This window comes from Balaenoptera borealis (genome assembly GCF_965194805.1).
Source record: "Balaenoptera borealis genome assembly, chromosome: 1".
NCBI classification, from domain to species: Eukaryota; Metazoa; Chordata; class Mammalia; order Artiodactyla; family Balaenopteridae; genus Balaenoptera; species Balaenoptera borealis.
This window is the reverse complement of record NC_138860.1, coordinates 27749592-27777471: the sequence shown is the minus strand read 5'-3', so window position 1 is coordinate 27777471 and position 27880 is coordinate 27749592. Positions and strand designations below refer to the sequence as shown.

General features: G+C 35.4%; 1 protein-coding gene across 1 annotated transcript in view; it reads left to right on the top strand.

Annotated features, from left to right (window-relative positions):
* The window catches only part of CATSPERE (catsper channel auxiliary subunit epsilon), a 422009-nt gene that overhangs the window by 156895 nt on the left and 237234 nt on the right, over window positions 1-27880 (top strand). The window contains exons 10-11 of the mRNA XM_082341607.1: window positions 4623-5093; window positions 21041-21483. Coding sequence (XP_082197733.1) covers window positions 4623-5093; window positions 21041-21483 — 914 coding nt within the window. The remainder of the gene's footprint in view (window positions 1-4622; window positions 5094-21040; window positions 21484-27880) is intronic.

Sequence of the window (27880 nt, the reverse complement as noted above, 5' to 3'; positions counted from 1 at the left end):
AAGAATAAAAGAAAAAAAAAGAATAAAAGAGAACTTTCTCAACTTAACAAGGAACCTTTATGAAAAACTTTAAGATAGCATTGTATAATGGTAAAAGACTATTTAGTCTGCTCAGATTTAATGTAATTATTGCTGTTGTTGGTTAAACTTACCATTTGGTATTTGTTTTCTATTAACACCATTTGTTCCTTTGTTTCTTTCTTCCCTTTCTTGCTTAAAATAAAGAACAAGGTGAGAATGTTTGCCCACACCACTTCTATTCAACATTGTACTGACAGTTCTAACAGGTGCAATGAATTAAGAAACAAGTAAAAGGAATCTATATTGAAAAGGAAAGTGTCTTTATTCAAACATTATTAGATGTAGAAAAGCTTATGAAATCTATTTTTCAAAAAGCTATCAGGGCTAATAAGTGTGTTTACCAGATTGCAGTGTACACGATCAATGTATAAAAATCAATTTCATTTTTATATGAAATATAACAAGTTAATTTTGTATATGAAATATATAAACATATAAATGAACAATCATAAATTGAAATTTTAAAAAATACTGTTTAAAATAGATTCAAAAATATTAAATACTTAGGGGTAAATCTGAAAAAAGATGTGCAAATATATACACGTAAAAACTGCATACATTATTGAGCAAAGTAAAAGACTTACATGGGCAGATGTATCATGTTCATAGGTGGAAAAAAATCAATATTGTTAAAATGTCAATTCTTGAGAAATGCAGCACAACTTCAATTTAAATCCTAGCAGACTTCTATAGAAATTGAGAATTTGATTCTAAAAGTCATATGGCAATTCAGGGTAGAACAAAAAACTTATCTAGAAATAAATGCCACTAAAAATGTATGAGATCTTGGTTGGAATGCAGAATATTTTAAAATTTTTAAATCCTTCCTAAACTTATCTATAGATTTGATGCAGTGTTACTTTGTGGAAATCAGAAAATGATTCTAAAAGGTATATGATGGAGTAAAGGGCTGAGGGTTAGGAGAGGGTTGGGGCAAAGGATTTCTTCTACCATGTATCAAAATTTATTATAAAGCTATAGTAATTAAGACATTATAAATTATTTATAGCTGCCTTTTTTCATTTACTTCCACATCTCACCCTCTCCAACCTTTAGTGTGTCCAGTCATTATTATTTAAACTCTTTTAGCAGGTGTGAAGTGATATTTCATTTGGTTTTATTTATATATAATAATATAGATGCACTAGCTTTCTTATGTTTCATGCTTATATGATGTAAGTTTTTCTATTATTTTACTATCAACCTGTCTGTGACTTTATATTTCTTGTAAACTGCATATAGGGTCTTGCTTTTTCTCCAGTGTGACAATATCTGCCTTCAAATTTTAATAGTTAGTTCACTTAAATTTAATATAACTATTGCTAAGGTTGGGGTTAAGTCTACCATCTTGGCATTTGTTTTCTATTAATGCCTCTTGTTCTTTGTTCCTTTGTTTCTTGTCTTCCTCTGGATGAATCATGTATTTTTCAGTATTTCTATGTTGTCTCCTATATTGATTTTTTTAATTCAAAATTATTTTTTAGTAGTTGCACTTGACTTTACAATAATCATCTTTAATTTATCAGAATCTAAATTTAAATAAAACTTACTTCACAACAGTGTAAAAACCTTATAACTATACAACTCCATTTATACCCCACCCATCCTTTGTACTCTGGTCTCATATTTATTTCTAAATATGCTATAAATCCCAAAATACCTTGTTAATATTTTTGCTTTAAAAAGTCAATTGTGATAAAGATATATAGATATAAACTGATAGCAAAATAAGTTTTTTATATATACCTTCCTGTGTGCACTTTATTTCTGTCTGCACATCCAGTGTTCCTCCTGGTTTCATTTCCCTTCAACCTGAAGAACGTCTTTAAAATTTCTTGTATTGCAGGTTCTCTCAGCATTTATCTGTATCAAAGTGTCTTTATTTTTTTGCCTTCATTTTTGAAGGACATTTTCCACTCAATACAGAATTATAGGATGACAGGTGGTTTTTGTTGTTTTTCAATTGTTTTTAAAGGAATTTATAAAGATATCATTCCATTATCTTATGGCTTTCATCATTTTTGGTAAGAAGTGAGTCATTATTCATGTTACTGTTCTCAAATATATAATGTGTCTTTTTACTTGTTGCTTCTTTACAGTTTTCCTTTTATCTTTGGTTTTCGGCACTTTTATTATGTGCCCAAGTGTAATTTCTTTTGTATTTATCCTGTTTGAGGTTCAATTGAACTTCTTGGATTTCTGGGATTATGTCTTTCATTAATTTTTGGTGTTCTTGGACATTATTTCTTCAAATACTTTTTCAGCACCATTCTCTTTTTCCTCTTCTTCTTGGATTCCAAAAACATATATATGAGACCATTTAATATAGTCCCACAGATCTCAGATGACCTGTTAATTTTTTTTCAACTCTGCTTTTCTTCTTTGTATTTCAGTTTGGTTACAAGCTATTAACCTCTCTTCAAATTCATTGCTCTTTTCCTCTTCTTTTCTCAGTTTACTCTTAAATCCATCTAATAATTTCTTTATTCCTGGTATCATATTTTTAACTTCTAGCATTTCCATTCTGGTTTTTTTTTATCATTTACATATCTTGGCTGTAATTCCCCATCTCTGCATTCTTGTTGCCCATATTTCCACTAGATCTTCTGTGTTTTATCATAGCTATTTTCTTTTTGGCCATGCCTGGTGTCTTAGCACTGACAGGATTCCAGAGATCTCTTCATATTTCACAATTGAATCACCAGCTTTCCAAACCCTAGAAGAGCCATCTCTGCTCTAGAGTCTAGCTGCCAGCTTTTTTTTTTTTTTTTTCTTAATCACTGAAGATTTCTCTTTCCTCTCTCATCAGCCCCTAGGTTTTCTTGCCTTGGGAGATCTCTATCTCTCTCTCCTGATTCCCTGACCCCAATATAGCATGGAGACTGCTTTATACTTTCAGTAAAGGCCACACATATCTCAGAGGGAGAGTTTTTCTCAGTTTATCCTACTCCCTGTGTATGGTAGCTGAGCATCCAGAATGCTAATGGATTTCTCTCAACTTTGCTGCCTTGCTGCCTGCCCCCTCCCCATCTTCAGGAGGTTACTGCTTTATATATGGGAGAGACCCTGAATGCATCAGAGGGATTACTCAGCTTTCCTGCTTTGCCCCAAGACCTTGGCTTACTGTACCCAAGCACTAAGTGAAGATCTATAGGAAAGAGTTTTGGGTGGGTGAAATCTCATTCCATGTCTGGGGCTAATTGGAATTCCCATCTATAGTGTTTATGACAAATTCCCCTTCCCATCCCTCTGCCAAGAATAGTGAGAATAGCTGTGCCTTTTCTATAAAGGGCTCATCATTTTGTTTCTAATCTATTTCCCTTTTGAGAATTGTTTCACACTCATTTTTAGCAACAGAAGTTCTAGGCTTTAAATTGAATCCTTGTTTGGTAAAATGTCTTTTTACCCCAAATGGTCTCTTTTTTAAAATTATCAGTTTGATTTCTGTCTACATCCTGTTTGAGTATAGACTAAATATTTGTACATTAAGTAGATATACAAATTTATTTAGGGAGACAAGATGTGCACAAAAGACTCCTGTTGATTGTCATGGACATAAAAGTTACATTTTAAGTAAAACTCTTTAAGAATTAGAAACAGCTGGGGAGGGGAAACAGGGGGAAAGGGAGACCTTGGCTCCCTGAATGAAATTATGCCCACTGAATTTCAAACATAGCAGTCTGTGCATGGCCTTCCTCTCTAAGAGTGTCCATAAAATGGTAGTATTGTTTTGTCTCAGGTTTTAAGTTCTCTCTTCTCTTTAGCCAAGGAAGTTTGAATTCCAAAAATAATGTTTGAAGTATCCTTATTTTTTTTCCCTTGGTTATTTATATTAAATATAGCAGTGTGTACACGTCAATCCCAAACTCCCTAACTATCCCTCCCCTCTATGCTTCCCCCCTGGTAACCATAAGTTTGTTCTCTAAATCTGTGAGTCTGTTTCTGTTTTGTAAATAAGTTCATTTGTATCATTTTTTTTTAGATTCCGCATATAAACAATATCATATGATATTTTCTCTTTCTCTGACTTACTTCACTCAGTATGACAATCTCCCAGTCCATTCGTGTTGCTGCAAATGGCATTATTTCATTCTTTTTAATGGCTGAGTAATATTCCATTGTATATATGTACTACATCTTCTTTATCCATTCCTCTGTCTATGTAAGTGTCCTTATATCTTGACCTTAGTAAACATCAGCGTCAAAGGGGCACTCCTGGCCAGAGTGGATAAATACATAAGAAAAGAGAAGGTTGATGCTCTTTGAGGATTTAAAAGGGAATTAAGAATAATTATTTCTACTGATAGGAAAAGTATATAAAATAATAAAATTACTGAATATTTATTTTTATGCTTACGTGTAATATGTTTTCATGTAATATATTTCTATGTCTGAAGTATTAGTCATAAATATAATAAAAATTAAACCTTAGTAGTTACTGTTTTATTTTTAAATGTAGCAAATTAGAAGATGGGAACTGCTAACACTGTCCCTAAAATCAAAGATTGTCTAATTATTTTCAATTTTGTCACAGGATAAAGGAAGAAGAAGCAGCATGGCAATCTGGACAGAAAATGAGGTTTATCTTGGATATGCTTTGCTTAAATTTGTTAAAATAATAACTACTGAAAAACTGAAAGAACTTCTAAATATGTCATCAGCTGCTACTCTGACTATACACAATGTTGAGTATACAGGACACCCTTTGGAACTTGCCTTGTTATTAAATTACTGCATTACATGTAACATCATCAAAACGATTTACCTAGTGATATACAATGAAGATACAGAACAGTGGGTATTCCAAGACTTTGCATTAGATGTCACTACTGACACTTTTTTAATTCCAAATTTTATATATTCAGCAATGCCAGAATTAATACTATGGGACAAACATAGGATCTACTATTATTATCATAATTTCACAGATACTGGAGTTTTACAAACACCTACAGAATTTGGAAATCTATCAAGATTATCACATAACAGCACTATTCATGATGTTTTTATGGGTAAGGTATTCTCATTCTGCAAAAATTATTCTAGATTTCGTAAGATATCTTGCTTATGAAGATGTAATAATTTTAATGGATTAATATATGGTGCTTTTGATAAAGGTGCTGTTTTACCACTTTTAAAATTCTATTAATCTTTAAAATTCTATTAATGTTAAGTAGGATCTCACAAAGCAAAATGGCAAACTCAGATTCTTTTTTCAGAGGTTCATTTTGGTCAATCAGCAGATACATATGCAACTTACATATGCATTTTCAATGTATGTGTTGTTGTATTCATTTCCTAGGGCTCCGATAACAAAGTACCATAAAATGGTACAAACTTAAAACAGCAGAAATTTATTGTCTCAGTTCTAAAGGCTAGAAGTCCACATTCAAAGTGTTGGCAGGGCCATACTCCCTCTGAAAGCTAGGGAATCTTTCCTAGCTTCTAGTGACTTGCTGGCAAACCTTGTCATTCCTTGGCTTGCAGCTGCATCATTCCAATTGCTGCCTGTGTCATCACATAGAATTCTTGTGTCTTCACATGGTCATCTTGTTATAAGGACACCAGGGCCAACCCTATTCCAGTATGACCTCATCTTAAATAATTATATCTATAATGACCCTATTTCCAAATATTGTTACATTCTGAAGTAGTATTTGGAGTTAGAAGTTCGACACATCTTTTTTGAGGGGACACAATTCAATTAATCTATAACAGGTGTTGTAGAGTTAAATAGATCTGTTTTCAAGTCCATGAACATGTAATTTAACATTTCCAAGCCTCAGTTTTCTAATCTAGAATATAGGACTGTCGTGTTGATTAGATAAGGGATTGTATATAAAATGCTTAGAATAATACCTGGCAAGTGGTAAACCTTCAATTAATAGTAGTTATTCTTCATGTTATTATTCCTGAGGTAGTGTACTAAACATTATAGGAAATGCAAAGAAATAGAAAGTTTAATCCTCAAGGAATCTAGTTAGGAGATAAATTAACCATGAAATTTAAAGTAGATATCACTGTAATTTGTAATTAGTCTTTCTTGACCCCATATCATCCTTCAACTCTCAACCATCCAGTTTTGCTGCTCCCCTTTACAACAAAACTCCAAGGAAGTATTGCCTAGTTTTACTTTTTCCTCTTTCCTCTAATTCTCTCTTGAATCTGCTCTAATCAAATTTTCTCAGAAACTGCCCTTATCAAGAGTTTCAATGACTTCCACTTTTCTAATCCAGTGGCAAATTTTCAGTCATCTTTCATGATCTGGCAGCAGCATTTGAAACAATTCAACATGGCCTTTTTCTTGAAACACTTTTTTTTTCACTGAATTTTAGGGTATCACTTTTTTGGTCTTCCTCCTACTTCACTAGCTATTCCTCCTCAGCCTCTTTTCCATTCTCATCTTCTTAATTCCTAAATGAAGAATTACCTCAGGGTTTGGTTCTCAGACATCTTCTGAACTCTATTTACATTCATTCTTTGCCCTCCATCCATGACCCCTAGCCTGAACTCCAAACTACTATTTCCTACTACCTTCTTGATACCTTCACTTGGATGACTAGTGGGCATCTCAGACTAACATACCCAAAACTGAATCCTTGTTTCCCTCACCCACACTTCAACCTGCTTCTTCCCTAGTTCTCCCCTATCGAGTAAACAGCACTTCTTTTCTTCCAGCCACAAACCATCACCTCATCCTTGAATCCTCCCCTTTTACATCCCACAACCAAGCCATTATCAAATCCTGTTGGCTATATCTAAAAAGTGTATCTAATATCTAACCTTTTTTCACCATTCCCACTCCAGTTCAAGCCCCTATCCTCTCTAGCCCGTACATACAAGAGATTTTTAAGTGGCCTCTCATCTTTTATCCTTGAGTCCACATCACCTAGCAGCCAGAGTGAGCCTTTGAAAATATATGTAAAATCATATTATTCCTCTGCTTAAAACCCTCATTTGGCTTCTTATATCACTCAGAATAAAATCTAAAACCTTTAGCATCACCTGAAAAACAATATGTGATCTGGCCCAGGACTCTGATGTCATCTCCTATCCCTCGACCCTTTGTTCAGTGTTACTTAGCCAGACTGGCCTCTTTGCTATTCCTTGGATATCTACTGTTTCCCTGGATATCTACTGCCAAGAATATTCCTCACTTTGATATCTACATAACTCTTATACTTAATTCAGGTCTAAGTCCAAATGTCACCTTATCAGAGAGCTCTTCCCTGACCCTGACCTAACTCCCCTGCTCTGCCACTTACACTTCTTTATTTTGTTCACAGCACTTATCATCACCTAACAAATGATATGTGTACTTATTTGTAGCTGAATCTTCCACCAAAAAAAAAGTTCTGCATGACTTCGTTATATTTGCTGCTTTACCCACAATATCTAGAACAGTATATAATAAGTACTTTTTGGAATAAATAATTGAAAAATATTCATTGAGCACCACTATTTGTGAGGCATTCTGCTAGGGGTTGGAGATATAGTGGTAATTTGAACACAATTCCCACCCTCCCAGAGTTTACAAAATTGCATAGAATAAAGACAAGTTAACATGCAAATAGAGCAACATGTTTAATTCTATGATAGAGACAATATAGGATGCTATGGAAACACACAGATTGAGTACCTTACCCAAATTGGGAGACATGGAAGTAGGGAAGGCTACCTTGAGGTAGGGAAGTGGTATCTAAACTGAGATCTGCTGAATAAGCCAGGGTTAGACAGTGAAGACAATTGATGGGATTGGTGTGCCCAGTGACCCAGAGACAGAGATGACAGGATACTTTCCAGAACTTGAAAGATGATAAACTGCTGAAACAGAGTTCTGCAGAGAGAAAAGGGATGAGTCTCTTCTGGAGAAATAGAGTCCAGATTATTAAAGACTTCAAAAGTCGTATGAAGAAATTGGACCTTCTTCTAAGGCCCTAGGGGGTTCTAAAGAGTTTTAAGCAAGAGAGAAGCAGGATATTTGTGTTTTTAAAAGACCATAGTGAAAAGAAGATAAGGTCAGAATGATAAATTGGGGATAGACTTTAGAGGACCTTAAAGTTTGAATATTGTACTGAAAGCCATTCAGAAATGCTGAAATAAAAAGTTTAAACAGTTTATAAGTATATGAGATATGAAGTTAAAGGTCCTCAGCCTTCACTATTTCCATTTCTCAGATAACCCACTATTAACAAGTTCCTGTGAATTTATCTAGACTTTTTAAAAAGCAAATTCAAAATATAACAGGTGAACTCAGACAAAATGACAGAGTAGAAGGACCTGAGCTCACTACTCTCACAAGCACACCAAAATTACAACTATTTACAGAACAACTATTGATGAAAAAGACCAGAACCTGCCAGAAAAGATCTACAACTAAAGATATAAAGGAGGAACAACAATGAGACTGGTAGGAGGGACAGAGTCACAGTATACTCAAGTCCCATGTCTCTGGGCAGCCCACAAACAGGAGACTAATTATAATTGCAGAGGTTCTCCCCAAGGAGTGAGCAGTCTGAACCCCACATTGTGCTCCCCAGCACCAGATGATGACTCCCCAGAACATTTGGGTTTGAAGGCCAGTGGGGCTTACTTTCAGGAGTTCTGGAGAGCTGTGGGAAATAGAGACCCAGAAAATGTCACATGCTCCAGGACCCAGAGCAGAAGTTGTAATTTGAAAGGATCCTGGGTCACACCTACCTGCTGATCTTGGAGAGTCTCCTGGAGAGGCAGGAGTAAAATGGAGCTCATGCTGGGGACACAGACACTGGCCACAGCCATTTTTGAGAGCTCTTTCTACCACATGGACCTTGGTGCTGGCAAGCATCATTTTGGAATTCTCCCTCTAGTTTATTAGCTTCAGGACCCAACCCTGCCCATGCCCAACAGCCTGTAGCCACCACTACTGGGATGCCTTGGACCAAGCAACTAACTAGGTGGGGACACAGCCCTGCCCACCAGCAGACAGGCTTCCTTAAGACCCCCAGAGCCCACAGCCACTTCTGGACACAGCCCTGCCCATCAGAGGGTCCAGGACCTGGACCCACACACCAGAGCTCAAGCATTAAACCTGGAGCCCCCAAGGCCTTGTAGCCAGAGACACCAGGATGCAGCTCTACCACCAATGAGCAGGCACCAGCCACCAGAAAGCCTGCTCTAGCCTTGGGACCAGCCTCACCCACCAGTGGGAAGACACTAGCCACAGGACAACCACAGGACAACCACTGCCCACAACCTGGGGACCCAGTGGACCAGCACCAACCTTGTGACCAGCTGGAACCTGAACCTACACATCAGCAGGCCAACACAAGCTTTGGAACACTCTGGACTCCACATCCAGCTGTGTCAGGAACTGGACCCACCCATCAGCAATCTGAAATCAACTCTGGGGCCCCTGGGCCCTGCAGCCAGACCTGAGGACCCAGTTCTGCCCAATAGTAAGCTGGCACTAGTTCCAAGACCTGGATTCACCCACCAGTGGACAGGCATCAATCCCAGGATTTCCTGGACCCTAACCCCACCCACCAGTGAACAAGCACTAACACCGGGGACCCCGGGGGTTCTGCAGCCCACCACCTCATGATCTGGTTCCACCAACCAGTGGCTGGCAGACTCCTTAAAAGGCAGAGCCTGGCAACCAACTGGATTTGGAGCCAACAAAGCCTACCAAGCCACCCACAGTAGTCAACCCACCACAACAGAAGGTCATATGCAACCCACATAGGGAATGACCCTAGAGTATATAGCTCAGGTTATGAGAGGGAAGTGTGCTACTAGGATGCATAGGACATCTCCTACAAAAGGCCACTTTTCCAAGGTCAGGAAACATAACCTACCAGATACAAAGAAACAAAAACAACGTTAGGCAAAATGAAACAACAGAGGAACATGTTCCAAACAAAGGAACAAGATAAAACCCCAGAAAACTAAGTGAAGTGGAAATAGGAAATCTACCCAAGAAAGAGTTCAGGGTAATGATCATAAATATGATCAAAGAACTGGGGAGAAGAATGGATGCACAGAGAGATAAGTTAGAGATTTTTTAACAGAGTTGGAAAATGTAAATAACAACCAGAGGTGAGGAATACAGTAATGAAATGAAAAATACACTAGAAGGAACCAACATTAGACTAAATGATACAGAGGAATGGATCAGCAATCTGGAAGACAGAGTAGTGGAAATCACTGATGCTGAGCAGAAAAAAGAATGAAAAGTAATGAGGACAGTTTAAGAAACTTCTGGGATAACATCAAGCATACTAACATTTGCATTATAGGGGTCCCAGAATGAGAAGAGAGAGAGAAAGGGGCCAAGAACACATTTGAAGACATAATAGCTGAAAAGTTCCCTAACCTGGGAAAGAAAACAGACATCCAAGTCCAGGAAGCACAGAGAGTCCCAAATATGGTCAACTCAAAGAGAACCACAAGACACATTGTAATTAAGATGCCAAAACATAAAAATAGAGAATATTAAAAGCAATAAGGGAAAAGCAACAAGTTACATACACAGGAACTCCCATAAGGCTATCAGCTGCCTTTTCAGTAGAACCTCTGTAGGACAGAAGGGAGTGGCATGATATATTTAAAGTGATAAAAAGGAAAAACCTACAAACAAAAATATTCTACCTGGCAAGGATTTCATTCAGATTTGATGGAGAAGTCAAATTTATACAGACAAGCAAAAGGTAAAAGAGTCCTGTACCACCAAACAAGCTTAAAAAGGAATGTTGAAGGGATATCTCTAAGCAAAAAAGAAAAGGCCACAACCAGAAGCATGAAAACTATGAAAGGAAAAAGCTCATCAGTAAAGGCAAATATACAAAAAAAGGTAGAAAATCAACCACATACACAGATAGTAGAAAGCTTAAATGACGAAAGTAGTAAAATCATCTATATTCACAATAAGCAGTTATGGGATGCACAAAAAAATTAGATGTAAAATATGATGTCAAAAACAGGAATCACGCAGGTAGGAGAGTACAAATGCAGGTTTGTTAAAATGTGTTTGAAATTCAGAGATCAGCAACTTAAAACAATCACATGTGTATATACATTGTTATAAGTAGACCTCATGGTAAACATAAACCAAAAATCTATAACAGATACACACACAGAAAAGAGAAAGGAATCCAAACATAACACTAAAGATAGTCATCAAATCACAAGAGAACAAAAGACGAAGAAAGGATCAAAAAGTACTACAAAATAACTGCAAAACAATTAACAAAATGGCAATAAGAACATACATGTCAATAATTATTTTAAATGTGAATGGACTAAACTCTCCAATCAAAAGACATGGCTGAATGGATACAAAAACAAAACACATATATATCCTGCCTACAAGAGAGTCAATTCATATCTAAAGACACACACAGACTGAAAGTGAAGAGATGGAAAAAGGTATTCCATGCAAATGAAACAAGAAGAAAGCTGGGGTAACAATACTTATATTGGAAAAAATAGACCTTAAGGCAAACACTGTTGCAAGAGACAAAAAAGGACATTACATGATGATAAAGAATCAATCCAAGGAGAATATATAACTATTGTAAGTATATATGCACCTAACATAGTAGTACCTAAGCATATAAAGCAACTATTAATACATATAAAAGGAGAGACTGACAGTACCACAATGATAGTGGGGACTTTTAAACCCACTTACATTAAAGGACAGATTATCCAGATGGAAAATTAATAAGGAAACATTGGCCTTAAATAACACATTAGATAGAATTAATAGATATATATAGAGAGAACTTTCCATCCAAAAGCAGCAGAATACACATACTTTTCAAGTGTACATGGAACATTCTTCAAGAGAGATCACATACTAGGCCACAAAAGAAACCTCTTAATTTAAGAAAACTGAAATCATACCAAGCATCTTTTCTGACCATAACACTATGAGACTAAAAATCAACTACAGGAAAAAACTACAAAAAACACAAACACATGGAGTCTAAAGAATATGCTACTAAAGAACAAATGATCACTGAAGAAATCAAAGAGAAAATCAAAAAATACCTGCAGACAAGTGAAAACAAAAACACAACAATCCAAAATCTATGGGAGACAGCAAAAGCAGTTCTAAGAGGGAAGTTTATAGTGATACAAGCCTACGTCAGGAAAAAGAAGTATCTAAAATAAAAAACGTAACTTTCCACCTAAAAGATTTAGAGAAAGAAAGCTAAAAAAATCCCAAAGTTAGTAGAAGGAAACAAATCATAAAAAGTAGAACAGAAATAAATGAAATAGAGATGAAGAAAACAATAGAAAAGATAAATAAAATTAAAAGCTGGTTCTTTGAAAGTTAAACAAAATTGATAAACCTTTAGTCAGACTCATCAAGAAAAAAAGATAAAGAGCTCAAATCAATAAAGTTAGAAATGAAAAAAGAGAAGCTACAAGTGACACCACGGAAATACAAAGGAGAGAAGCAAGAAGAACTACAATTCTGCAGCCTGTGGAACAAAAACCACATTCACAGAGAGATAGACAAGATGAAAAGTCAGAAGGCTATGTACCAGATGAAGGAACAAGATAAAACCCCAGAAAAACAACTAAATGAAGTGGAGATAGACAACCTTCCAGAAAAAGAATTCAGAGTAATGATAGTGAAGATGATTCAGGACCTCGGAATAAGAATGGAGGCAAAGATTGAGAAGATGCAAGAAATGTTCAACACAGATCTAGAAGAATTAAAGAACAAACAAACAGAGATGAACAATACAATAACTGAAATGAAAAATACACTACAAGGAATCAATAGCAGAATAACTGAGGCACAAGAATGGATTAGTGACCTGGAAGACAGAATGGTGGAATTCACTGCTGTGGAACAAAATAAAGAGAAAAGAATGAAAAGAAATGAAGACAGCCTAAGAGACCTCTGGGACAACATTAAACGCAACAGCATTCGCATTATAGGGGTCCCAGAAGGAGAAGAGAGAGAGAAAGGACTCGAGAAAATGTTTGAAGAGATTATAGTCAAAAACTTCCCTAACATGAGAAAAGAAATAGCCACCCAATTCCAGGAAGCACAGAGAGTCCCATACAGGATAAACCCAAGGAGAAACACGCCAAGACACATAGTAATCAAATTGGCAAAAATTAAAGACAAAGAAAAATTATTGAAAGAAGCAAGGGAAAAATGACAAGTAACATACAAGGGAACTCCCATAAGGTTAACAGCTGATTTCTCAGCAGAAGCTCTACAAGCCAGAAGGGAGTGGCATGACATATTTATAGTGATGAAAGGGAAGAACCTACAACCAAGATTACTCTACCCAGCAAGGATCGCATTCAGATTTGATAGAGAAATCAAAAGCTTTACAGACAAGCAAAAGCTAAGAGAATTCAGCACCACCAAACCAGCTCTACAACAAATGCTAAAGGAATTTCTCTAAGTGGGAAACACAAGAGAAGAAAAGGGCCTACAAAGACAAACCCAAAACAATTAAGAAAATGATAATAGGAACATACATATCGATAATTACCTTAAACGTGAATGGAATAAATGCTCCAACCAAAAGACACAGGCTTCCAGAATAGATACAAAAACAAGACCCATATATTTGCTGTCCACAAGAGGCCCACTTCAGACCTAGGGACACATACAGACTGAAAGTGAGGGAATGGAAAAAGATATTCCATGCAAATGGAAATCAAAACAAAGCTGGAGTAGCAATACTCATATTAGATAAAATAGACTTTAAATTAAAGAATGTTACAAGAGACAAGGGAGACACTACATAATGATCAAAGGATCAATCCAAGAAGAAGATATAACAATTATAAATGTATATGCACCCAACATAGGAGCACCTCAATACATAAGGGAACTGCTAAGAACTACAAAAGAGGAAATCAACAGTAACACAATAAAGTGGGGGACTTTAACATCTCATTTACACCAATGGACAGATCATCCAAACAGAAAATTAATAAGGAAACACAAGCTTTAAGGACACAATAGACCAGATAGATTTAATTGATATTTATAGGACATTCCATCCAAAAACAGAAGATTACACTTTCTTCTCAAGTGCGCAAGGAACATTCTCCAGGATAGATCACATCTTGGGTCACAAATCAAGCCTCAGTAAATTTAAGAAAATTGAAATCATATCAAGCATCTTTTCTGACCTCAGTGCTATGAGATTAGAAATCAATTACAGGGATAAAAACGTAAAAAACACAAACACATGGAGGCTAAACAATACGTTATTAAATAACCAAAAGATCACTGAAGAAATCAAAGAGGAAATAAAAAAATACCTAGAGACAAATGACAATGAAAACACGATGATCCAAAACCTATGGGATGCAGCAAAAGCAGTTCAAACAAGGAAGTTTATAGCTATACAAGCCTACCTCAAGAAACAAAATAATTCTCAAATAAACTATCTATCCTTATACCTAAAGGAACTAGATAAAGAAGAACAAACAAAACCCAAAGTTAACAGAAGGAAAGAAATCATAAACGTCAAGAGCAGAAATGAATGAAATAGAAAGGAAGAAAACAATAGCAAAGATCAAGAAAACTAAAAGCTGGTTCTTTGAGAAGATAAAATTGATAAACCATTAGCCAGACTCATCAAGAAAAAGAGGGATAGGACTCAAATCAATAAAGTTAGAAATGAAAAAGGAGAAGTTACAGCAGACACCGCAGAAATACAAAGCATCCCAAGAGACTACTACAAGCAACTCTATGCCAATAAAATGGACAACCTGGAAGAAATGGACAAATTCTTAGAAAGGTACAATCTTCCAAGACTGAACCAGGAAGAAATAGAAAATATGAACAGACCAATCCCAAGTAATGAAATTGAAACTTTGATTAAACATCTTCCAACAAACAGAAGTCCAGGAACTGATGGCTTCACAGGCGAATTCTATCAAACACTTAGAGAAGAGCTAACACTTATCCTTTTGAAACTCTTTCCAAAAATTGCAGAGAAAGGAACACTCCCAAGCTCATTTTATGAGGCCATCATCACCCTGATACCAAAACCAGAAAAAGATACCACAAAAAAAGAAAATTATAAGCCAATATCATTGATGAACATAGATGAAAATATACTCAACAAAATACTAGCAAACTGTGTCCAAAAATACATTAAAAGGATCATACACCATGATCAAGTGGGATTTATCCCAGGGATGCAAGGATTTTTCAATATCCAGAAATCAATTGGTGTGATACACCACATTAACAAACTGAAGAATAAAAACCATATGATCATCTCAATAGATGCAGGAAAAAAATTGACAAAATTCAATATTCAATTATAAAAACTCTCCAGAAAGTGGGCATATAGGTAACCTACCTCAAAATAATAGAGGCCATATATGACAAACTCACAGCTAACATCATTCTCAGTGGTGAAAAACTGAAAGCACTCCCTCTAAGATCAGTAACAAGACAAGGATGTCCACTGTCACCACTTTTATTCAACATAGTTTTGGAAGTCCTGGCCACAGCAATCAGAGAAGAAAAAGAAGTAAAATGAATCCAGATTGGAAAAGAAGAAGTAAAACTGTCTGTCTTTGCAGATGACCTGATACTACACATAGAAAATCCTAAAGATACCACCAGAAAACTGTTAGAGCTCATCAATGAATTCAGTAAAGTTGCAGGATACAAAATTAATACACAGAAATCAGTTGCATTTCTATACACTAAAACAAAAGATCAGAAAGAATTTAAGGAAATAATCCCATTTACCATTGCATCAAAAAAGAATAAAATACCTAGGAGTAAACCTACCTAAGGAGGCAAAAGACCTGTACTCTGAAAAGTATAAGATGCTGATGAAAGAAATTGAAGATGACACAAACAGTTTGAAAAATATACCATGTTCTTGGATTGGAGGGATCAATATTGTCAAAATGACTATACTACCCAAGGCAATCTACAGATTCAATGCAATTCCTATCAAATTATCAACAGCATTTTTCACAAAAGTAGAACAAAAAATTTTATTTAATTTGTATGGAAACACAAAAGACCCTGAATAGCCAAAACAATCCTGAAAAAGAAAAGCGGTGCTGGAGAAGTCAGGCTCCCTGACTTCAGACTGTACTACAAAGCTACAGTCATCAAAACAGTATGGTACTGGCACAGAATCAGAAATATAGATCAATGGGACAGGATAGAAAGCTCAGAGATAAACCCACTCACCTATGGTCAACTAATCTATGACAAAGGAGGCAAGAATATACAATGGAAAAAAGACAGTCTCTTCAGTAAGTGGTGCTGGGAAAAGTGGACAGTTACATGTAAAAGAATGAAATTAGAACACTCTCTAACACCATACACAAAAATAAACTCAAAATGGATTCGAGACCTAAATGTAAGACTGGACACTATAAAACTCTTAGAGGAAAACCTAGGAAAAACACTCTTTGACATAAATCACAGCAAGATCTTTTTTGACCCACCTCCTAGAGAAATGGAAATAGAAACAAAAATAAACAAGTAGGACCTAAAGAAACTTAAAAGCTTCTGCACAGCAAAGGAAACCATAAACAAAATGAAAAGACAACCCCACAGAACGGGAGAAAATATTTGCAAGCAAAGCGACCGACAAGGAATTAATCTCCAAAATATACAAAGAGTGCATGCAGCTCAATATCAAAAAAAAAAAACCCATCATAAAATGGGCAGAAGATCTAAATAGATATTTCTCCAAAGAAGACATATATATGGTGAAAAAGCACATGAAAAATGCTCAACATTGCTAATTACTAGAGAAATGCAAATCAAAACTACAATGAGGTATCACCACACACAGTCAGAATGGCCATCATCAAAACGTCTACAAACAATAAATAGTGGAGAGGGTGTGGAGAAAAGGGAACCCTCCTACACTGTTGATGGGAATGTAAATTGGTACAGCCACTATGGAGAACAGTATGGAGGTTCCTTAAAAAACTAAAAATAGAATTACCATATGATCCAGCAATCCCACTCTTGGGCATATATCCAGAGAAAACCATAATTTGAGAAAGATACATGCACCCCAATGTTCATTGCAGCACTATTTACAATAGCCAAGACATGGAAGCAACATAAGTGTCCATCAACAGAGGAATGGACAAAGAAGATGCAGTACATACATATAATGGAATATTACTCAGCCATAAAAAAATGAAATAATTGGGCTTCCCTGGTGGCGCAGTGGTTGAGAATCTGCCTGCTAATGCAGGGGACACGGGTTCAAGCCCTGGTCTGGGAAGATCCCACATGCCGCGGAGCAACTGGGCCCATGAGCCACAATTACTGAGCCTGCGCGTCTGGAGCCTGTGCTCCGCAACAAGAGAGGCCGCGATAGTGAGAGGCCCGCGCACCGCGATGAAGAGTGGCCCCCGCTCGCCGCAACTAGAGAAAGCGCTCGCACAGAAACGAAGACCCAACACAGCCAAAAATAAATAAATAAATAAATAAATAAAACATGTCAATTCATTTAAAAAAAAAAAAAAAAAAGAAGGGGGGGGATTCGTTTAAAAAAAAATGAAATAATTCCATTTGTAGCAACATGGATGAACCTAGAGATTATCACACTAACTGAAGTAAGTCAGAGAAAGAAAAATATCATATGATATCACTCTTATATGGGATCTTAAAAAATGATACAAATGAACTTATTTACAAAACAGAAACAGACTCACAGACTTCGAAAACAAATTTATGGTTACCAAAGGGAAAAGGTGGTGGGAGGGATAAATTAGGAGTTTGGGATTAACATATACACACTACTATATATAAAATAAATAGTCAATAAGGACCTTCTGTATAGCACACGGAACTCTACTCAATATTCTATAATAACCTATATGGGAAAGGAATCTGAAAAAGAATGGATGTATGTATATGTATAACTAAATCACTTTGCTGCACACCTGAAATTAACACAATATTGTAAATCAACTATACTCCAACATAAAATAAAAATTAAATTAAAGAAACCACTGTGGAGAATATGCATATATATACATATGTATATATATACTTGTATGCTTGTACAAGTATTCCTGTAACATAGATTATTAGATATAGAATTCTTGAATCAGAGTTCTGAATATTTAAAAAGTTGATAAATCCTTAAAATTGTCAGTCTAAACTCACCCAAAAGTATTTGAAAAATGTATATTTTTATAAAATCTGTTTACTATTTACCCATAGTGTGGAAGAAAAATGTGTAATTCTCATTTAATTGCACATTTTATAATTAGATGTTTTATCTAGTTTTGTATGTTCATTGGTCATATTTTCTGTGGATTGTCAATTCATACTGTTTAGATATTTTGCACTGGATTGCTTATTTTCTTATTGATATGTTTTTTACTTATAATGTATATTATCCATTTGTCTTTGACACATATTGCAAATATTTTCTGTTGTGTGTAATTTCTGGTGCGTTTTTGCAGGGACTTTGACATTTACAATTTCAGTTTTTATGTAGTCAAATTTGTTTGTATTTTTATTTGTGAATTCTTCTGTAACGTCATAATATGAAAGGTCTTTCCAATTATAAAGATATTATCACATATTTTCTTTTTATAATTTATCATTATAATTTTTATGTTTCAATCTTTAATTCATCTAGAAATATATTTGGTATAAGGAATCTAATTTTATTTTTTATTTCTATTTTTCCTGTGAAACCTGGTGTTGCCTTCAAATCAGTCTTCTGTTAAACACCGCTTACCCTACAGATTTGAAATGCCAATTTTATTATGCATTTATTCCTCATGTTAACTGGGTTCAGTTTCTAGGCTATCCCCTTCCCTCATCTATCTCCACAAGATCTATATTGTTTTGATTACTGTAGCTTTAATCACCTAACACACTGTATAATTTACTTATCTTATGTTTATTGGCTGTCTTCCCTAAAGGAATAGAAGCTACAAAAGAAAATGATCTTTCAGTTTTTTTACTAATATGTCCCTCCCAAATATCTAAAACAGTGTGTAGCTATAGTGGGCATTCAGTAAATATTGATATTTATTGAACAGATGATTGCATATTTGCAATATCAGGTCTTCCCAACCAGGAATGTTATATCTCTTCATTAATTTTATTTTCTCTAATTGGTCTATTAAAGTCTTTCATCTCTTCTTCAGCCAATTTTAGAAGTTTGTTTATTCCTAGGAAAGCATTCATTTTTTCTAGATTTTCTAATTTATTGGCAAAGGCTTCCCATTTTAATGTTTAAATTTCTTATGTATCTGTAATCATATTCTCTTGCTTATTTATAATATTGTTTATGTCCCACTCCTTGCTAGTTTGGCTTGCAAGATATCATTTAGTTCTTTTAGAATTTTTTGTTTTTGTTTTCCTTTCCTTTGAAAAGAACTCTTTGATTTATCAAATCTACTTTCTTTTTTATGTAATTCCTTAATTTCTGCTTTTGTCATTAATGATTCTTCACTTCTGCTTTTTGTTTGTAACGTTGGTATTCTGTTGCCTGCTTCTTGAGTTAAATAATTAGTTCATTTATTTTCAGTTTTTGTTGTTTTCTAAGCATTTAAAACTATGAAAAGCATAATGCTATGAATTTTTCTCTGCATGGCTTTAGCTACGTCCCACAGACTTTTATATATAGTGTTCTTATCCTCATTATTTAAAAATATAATTCCTAATTTTCATCTTAACTTCATATTTAATCCAAAATTCATTTAATAATGTTTTTAATGAGCAGTGTGATAGGAAAATGGTAGTATGCTGACACTGTTATCTTATTAAAGTATTCTGATCCTAAAAAAAAAATTGGTATTTCTGATTTAAGAGCTTGATTAGAATATAATTTATGGCAAGTTGTGAAAATGTCACTTAATTATTCATATTCCAAATGTAAGATGCAAACGCACAAAGAGCTCCGAACCTCCCTAACTCTTTGAATTCACCTTCCTCCTTTCAGCCAGTCCTTTCTAAGTGTTGTTTTTGAAAATTAAAGAAAATATACTCCTAGGGACTGTACGCAAAGAGTGTCATATCTGGAAAGGAAGTTATGAAACCAACTAGTCCAACTGTTCGTTTTATACATATGGCTATAGAACCAAAGAGGTTAAGGGACTTATTGTCTATGAACCTATACGACTTAGGCATAATACTGTATTAAGGGGAGAAAGTTAATTATTTTGTATAAAGTGAACCTGAAGAGGTGCTGTCTCCCTCCCACCACCGTTTCTTCATCCCAATTGCATTAGCCTACTATGGCTCCCATAGGAAAATACCACAGACTAGGTGGCTTAAACAATAGAAATTTATTTTCTCACAATTCTGGAGGCTAGAAGTCCAAGATCAAGGTGTCATCAAGGTTGGTTTCTGATGAAGACTCTCTTGCTGGCTTGAAGACAGTGGCCACCTTCTCATTTTGTCCTCACATAGCCTTTCCTCTTTGTACATGCAGAGAGAGAAAGAGCTCTCTGGTGTATCTTCCTCCTCTGATAAAGACATCAGTCATATTGGATTAGGGCCCCATCCTTCTGACCTTGTTTAACCTTAATTACCTCCTTAAAGACTCTACCTCCAAATACAGTCACAATGAGAGTTAGGGCTTCAACATATGCATTTTGAGGGAACATAATTCAGTCCATAATACAATGCTTCCTAATAATACCATTCCTGTCATGCTCATCCTCATTTATTATTTAATGCACTAATTCCAGCTCTTTCTTCTATGTTAATAATGTGATTATAAAAGTGATAGAGTGAATGTGAGGAGAAAGGTATGCAGAAAAAAAAAACTCTCTGTTATGAAGTGGGAGAGAAGCTCTCAAACATCTTGTAAAGTTATGGGTTTGTGCCTGAACACTCTAATTTTCTTGAAGTATATAAATAATCACTATGAAAGAAATTATTTTGGTTAATAGTGCACTTAAATAAAACAGCATGGATTTATGTCAACATAGAATAACACAAACTTTTCTCTCTTTTTTCCAGATTATTATGGAAATATTGTGGTAAAAATGGAAAATAATGTCATGTTTTATTTCAAGATTAATATTAAAGATGCAGTAAAGCTGCATTTATGGACAAATAGCACAATAAAATCATTAATTTCCTTGAATACATCTGGTAAAATGTATCTCATACATGTTTTTGAAAATGGCACAATATATCCACAGGAATATCCCTTAAAACTGGAAGCACAAAGTATAGCTTTCAAAACAAAAGAAAAATGCCCCTACATGGCATTTCATAATGATATTTTTCGTGTTTTTTATCTTTTGGACAAGGGACAAAACCTGTCAGTTTGGGCTCAAATAGTCTATCCAGAAAATATTGGCCTGTATATTATTGTGGAATCATATGGCCCAAAAATATTAGAAGAGAAAAATCAGGTTCACTATGAAATTGCCTCAGGATACTGCACTAAAACCATGGTAAGTTAATATTTTAAAATTCTTTCATTTGATTTTAATAAATGTAAAATTATAATATTAACATTTAAAAGAATGGATTTCCCTCCAAATTTAGCTTTGAAAATGTTGAGAAATATGTAAGTTTTTAATGAAAAATCATATGGTAAGTCATTAATTCCTGAGCAACAATATTTACTTTCAATATCCAGGGCCTCTTTGCCACTTAAAAACACATTCCTGTAGAACTCTTTGTCAACTGTATTGTTCACTTCCTTTTTTTTTATGTAGTGCATGACTGCTCTGTAGAGCTCTATCTGCTATCTATTGCACTATAACACCATCCCTAAACCTAATGGCTTCAAACAACAAGTTCTGTGGATCAACAATTTGGGTTACGAGTAGATGGGCAGTTCTGCTGGTTTCATCTGGGTTTATTCATGAGGCTGTGGTCATCTGGTGGCTTGCCTGGGACAGGATAATGTAAGATGGCTTCATTCACATGTCAAATGTTTGGTGCAAGCACTGGCTTGTTAGTATAAGGGGCCTCAGCTGGAGCACTTGTCTCTGCTCCATGTGTCCTCTATCCTCCAGGCTAGACCTGGCTTCTTCACATGGCAATCTCAGGGCAGTGTTCCAAGATGGTGAAGGCAGAATCCACAAGGCCTTTCAAGGCCTAGGTTTGGCTACATTCTATTCGTCAAAGCAATTCACAAGGCCAACCCAGATTAACATGATAGGGAAATAGACTCCACCTCTTAATAGAACAGCAAATTTACACTGTAAAGGGACCTATGTACAGGAATGGGAGGAATTACTGCAGCCATCTTCATAAACAATCTACCACAATAGACATAAATGTACTGTGTATATTATTTTGTGTACTACTTTCCTAGGTAATATTATAGCATAAGCATTTTTACATGTTACTGTAATTTCTTCCCAAATATTGTATATTCTATTCCCCACTCTCCCTTTCTAGGCTCAGGTTTCTTAAGCATATACAATAGTGGGCCTCTTAATTGATACAGTGGAATGGAAGTGTTCACTTAATTCCAAAGTAAGTTAAAGTGAAGAATCATTTAAAAAAGGAAAGTGCTATATGTGAAACATTTTACTTTAACTTAAATAGATGTATGTACATTCATTAGTCAGTCTTTTAATATAGGACCACAGACTTTGCTTTGAAATTAGTCCACTGACTGGAATTCCTCATCTCCTTTCTTGCGTAGTCTTATTCATAAGACATCATCTCTTAGTTCGCATTTCAGTTTCTTTAAAATAGCCGGGGGCGGGGGGGGGGGACTTAAAGACATTAGCAAAACAACCAAAGTTCTAGATTTTTATAATTTTTTCCCCAGCCTTTTAGTGTTATCTTGCTCATACCTAGCTCAGCAATTTCTTCTGTGACTTGCTTTATCAAAACTTTCCAAAGCAGTTCCAAACTTAGTTTTCAGGGAAAGAGTAACTCTATTTTTACACTGGTATTTAACCAATCCATAATATTTAGTTTAATTCCACAATTACAATAATAATCCAATCTGGCATAAACAGGTTTTGAAACAAATAAAGCTGTTTTGATTTATATACAATTACATGGATAGACCTTAAAACATAGTCTTGAATGAAAAATAGTGTTGAATAAGAAACTGAGACCTATCAAATGTTACTATGTAACATTTATTAAAATTACAAACAACTGCACACAAATCACAAGCAAAAAAGAGTATTGTTCATTTTATAAGAATACAAAGACAGCCAAGGACATATATCAAACAAGTAAAGCATCATGCTTGCTTGATATATGTTATGGGTGCCTATTATGAGGGAAGGGAATGGGGGAAGAAGATACAGGGGAAAAGTAAAATACAATAAACAAGACTGGATTGAGCATGTTTCAAGAAACAAGGAGTATATTTAACTCACTTTTCTGAAGCTGAGGCACTCCCTCCTTCCAGAACAAAAACAAAGATTTACACTTTTCTTCAGCACAGCACAACTTTCTTTGATTATCTAGCTCCAATATCTGCATACACTCTCATAGGATTTCTTTCCAAGAATTGCATGTATAATGTATATTTGTCCACTTGCAATTCAACCCTTCAAAATACTAGTTACCAATCAAAATATACAAAGGATTATGAAACGTTAAAATTTTCATGTTTTAGTGTATTTTTTCTGTTAATATATTCTTCAGCTCTGTTTTGTTCTTGTTTATATTTTCTAACTCTTTATTAAACTTCTCACTTTGTTCATCCATTCTTCTCCTGAGTTCATTGAGCATCTTTGTGATCATTACCTTGAACTGGTTATTGGGTAGATTGCTTACCTCCATTTCACTTAGTTTTTCTTCTTGGGTTTTATCCTGTTCCTTCATTTGAAACATATTCCTTAGTCGCCTCATTTTGCCTAATTCTCTGTGTTTATATGTATGTATTAAGTACATTGGTTACATTTCCCAATCTTGGAGAAGTGACCTTATGTAGGAGTTGTCCTATGGGGACCAGCAGTGCACTCCCCCCTGGTCACCGGAGCTGTATGATCTAGGGGTGCCACTGTGTGGGCTGAGTGGGCCCTTTTGTTGTGGCAGGGCTGCCTGTGAGTATACTGGTAGGTGGGGGCTGGCCCCCACCTGGTTGGCTGCCAAGTCCTTCTTCCCGCTGAGGCTGCTTGTGGAGAGGGCCAGGTCCTGACATAGTTGGCTGTACTGTCCAGGGAGTCCCAAGGCTGATGCCATCCTGCTGGTTGTGGGGCTGGGTCCCATGATGGCTGGCTGGGAGGGTTCGGGGGGGCTGTGGATGGTGCCATGCACTGGTGGCTGGTAAGCCCCCAGAATAGGCTAGAGGGAGGACTCCAGAAGAGCACTTGCCAGCACCAATGTCCTTGTGGTAGAACCAGCTCCCCAAAATGGCTGCCACCAGAGTCTATGTTCCCAGACAGAGTCCCAGTTGCCTCCTGCCCCTCCAGGAGTCTCTTCAAGTTCAGCAAACGGTTCTGATCCTAGTTCCTTTTAAATTACTGCCTCTGTGCTAGGACTAAAAATGTGTGAGATTTTGTGCATGCCCTTTAAGAGCAGAGTCACAATCCCTGCTGGCCTTCAAAGCCAGCCATTCTGGGAACTCTTCTTCCTGGTGCAGAACCCTCGGCTGGGGAGCCCAATGTAGGGACACACCCCCTTCCTTGGGGAGAACCTCTGCAATTATGATTATCTTCCATTTTTTGGTTGCTGACCCAGGGATGTGGGTCTTGACTATAGTGAATCTCCATTCTTCTTATCCCTCTCATTGTGGTTCCTTCTTTGGTTGTGGAAAATCTTTTCTGCCAGTCTTCAGGTCATTATCATCAATAGTTGCTCTGTAAATAGTTGTAATTTTGGTGTGCCTATGAAAGGAGGTGAGCTTAGGGTCTTTCTACTCCACCATCTTGTCCACTCTCCCAAATTTGCATTTTTTAATAAACTATTGGCTCTGTCATTTACTAGCTGATGACAATAAGCAAGTTTTTAAATCTTTGAAGTTGATGACGATTATGATGATGATAGTATTTACTTTACTTATGAGGATTAAATGAGTTAATATATGTAAAGGGCTTAGAAGAGCACCTGGCACATAATAAGCACTATATGTATGTGTTACTACTACAACTATCACCACTTCTGCTGTTTCTACTACTACCACCACCACCACAATATTTCATCATTTCTAAGGCACAGTTTTCTAGGTTTTTTTTAACATTTAACATCTTTGAAATTGGGATGAGTCTTACATATGATAGCATCTTAGATTTGATGAACTATAGTAGTATTAGAATGTTATAGTTATTGGCCACTATGGTGTTAAGCTTCATAAGTAATCATTAATTTCTGATGAAAAAACTGAGTATAACACCCATACACAAAAGTGGACAACCAATTTTTTAAAGTTTTTAATGTTGTTAGCTGGTTTCATACTGATATTTATACCAAAAGTTAGTTTTGAAATTTTGAAAATTATTTCTGTATATCTTAACTGACCTAAATTCTTTTCTTAATATTGAGGTATAATTGATATGTAACATTTTATTGGTTTCAGTTGTACAAGATAATGATTCAATATTTGTATATTTTATAAAATGATCACCACATTAAGTCTAGTTAAGATCCATCACCACACATAATTACAAATTTTTTTGTGTGATGAGAATTTTAAGATCTACTATTTTAGCAACTTTCAAATTGCAATATTATTCACTATAGTTACCATGCTGTACACTATATTCTCATGACATTTATTTTTTAACTGCAAATTTGTACCTGTAACCACCTTTATCCATTTCACCCATCCCCCATTCCTGGCAATGATCAATCTGTTCTCTGTATCTATGAGGTCATGGGGGTATCAGTTTTGGTTTTGATTCTACATATAAATGAGATCATATGATATTTGTCTTTCACTGTCTGACTTATTTCACTTAGCATAATGCCCTTTAGGTCCGTCAGTGTTGTCACAAATGGCAGGATTTCCTTCTCTTTTATAGCTGAAAAATATTCCATTGTATATATACTTACTGCATCTTCTTTATCTATTTATCCATCGATGGATACTTAGGTTGCTTCCATGTCTCTGCTATTATAAACAATGCTGCAGTGAACATGGAGGTGCATATACTTTTTCAAATTAGTATTTTTGCTTCCTTTGGATAAATACCAAGAAGTGGAATTGCTGGATCATATGGTAGTTCTATTTTTAATGTTTTGAGGAACCTGCATATTGTTTTCCATAGTAGCTGCCCCAGTTTACATTTCCACCAACAATTCATGGTTCCCTTTTCTCCAAATCCTCATTACAAGATAACACTTCTTATCTCTTGTCCTTTTGATAATAGTCATTTAACAGGTGTGAGGTGAGATCTAATTGTGGTTTTGATTTGCATTCCTGTGATGTTGTACGTGTTTTCATGTATCTGTTGGCCATATGTATGTCTCCTTTGGAAAAATGTTTATTCAGATCCTCTGAACATTTTTAAATTAGATTTTTTGTTTTCTTGCTCTTGAGTTGTTGGAGTTTCTTATATATTTTGGATAGTAACCTCTTATTAGATGTATGGCTTGTAACTATTTTCTCCCAATCACTAGGTTTTCTTTTCATTTTGTTGATAGCTTTCTTTGTTGTGCAGAAACTTTTTAGTTTGATGCAGTTCCTCTTGTTTATTTTTACTTTTGTTACCTTTGCTTTTGGTATCAAATCCAAAAACTTTTGCCAAGACCAATTCCAAGGAGCTTACCACCTATGTTTTCTTCTAGGAGTTTCAGGGTATCAGACCTTACATTCAAGTCTATAATCTCATTTTGAGTTGATTTTTGTATACGGTGTGAGATAGAGGTTCAGTTTCATTCTTTTGCAGGTGGCTATTCATTTTTCCCAGCATGATTTACTGAAGAAACTATCCTTTCCTCATTGTATATTCTTGGCTTCTTTGTAATAAATTCATCGACTACCTATGCATGGGTTTTATTTCTAGATTTTCTATTCTGTGCCACTAATCAATGAGTCTGTTTTTATGCCTATGCTCTACTGTTTTGATTACCACAGCTTTGTAATGTAGTTTGACTCCAGCTTTGTTCCTCTTTCTCAAGACCATTTTGACTATTCAGGGTCTTTTGTGGTTCCATACAAACTTTAGGATTGTTTATTCTATTACTATGAAAAATGCCATTGGAATTTTGATAGGGATTGCATTAAATCTGTATATAGCTTGGGTAGTATGGACATTTTAACAATATTAATTCTTCCAATCCATGAACATGTAGAATCTTTCCATTTATTTGTGTCTTTAATTTCTTTCTTCAATATTGAATAGTTTAAAGTGTATAGGTCTTTCATCTCCTGAGTTAAATTTATTCCTATGTATTTTATTCTTTTTGGTGCAACTGTAAATGGAATTGTTTTCTTAATTTCTCTTTCTGACAGTTCCTTATTAGTGCATAGAAATGCAACAGATTTTTATATATTGATCTTGTATCCTGCACCTTTACTGATTTGTTTATTTGGTGGAGTCTTAGGGTTTTTTACATATAATATCATGTCTTCTGTAAGTAGTGACAGTTTTACTTCTTCCTTTTTCATTTGGATGCATTTTATTTTTTTTTCTTGCCTAATTGCTCTGGCTAGAACTTGAATAAAAGTGGTGACTGTGGACATTATTGTCTTGGTCCTTATCTTAGAGGAAAACTTCCAACTTTTCACCACTGAGTATGTTGTTAGGTATAGGGTTGTCATATATGGGCTATATTATGTTGAGGTATTTTCCTCTCTACACACTTTGTTGAGAGTTTTTTTATCGTAAATGGATGTTGAATCTTGTCAAATGCTTTTCTGCATCTATTGAGATGATCATATTATTTTTACCCTTCATTTTGTTAATGTGCTATATCACATTGATT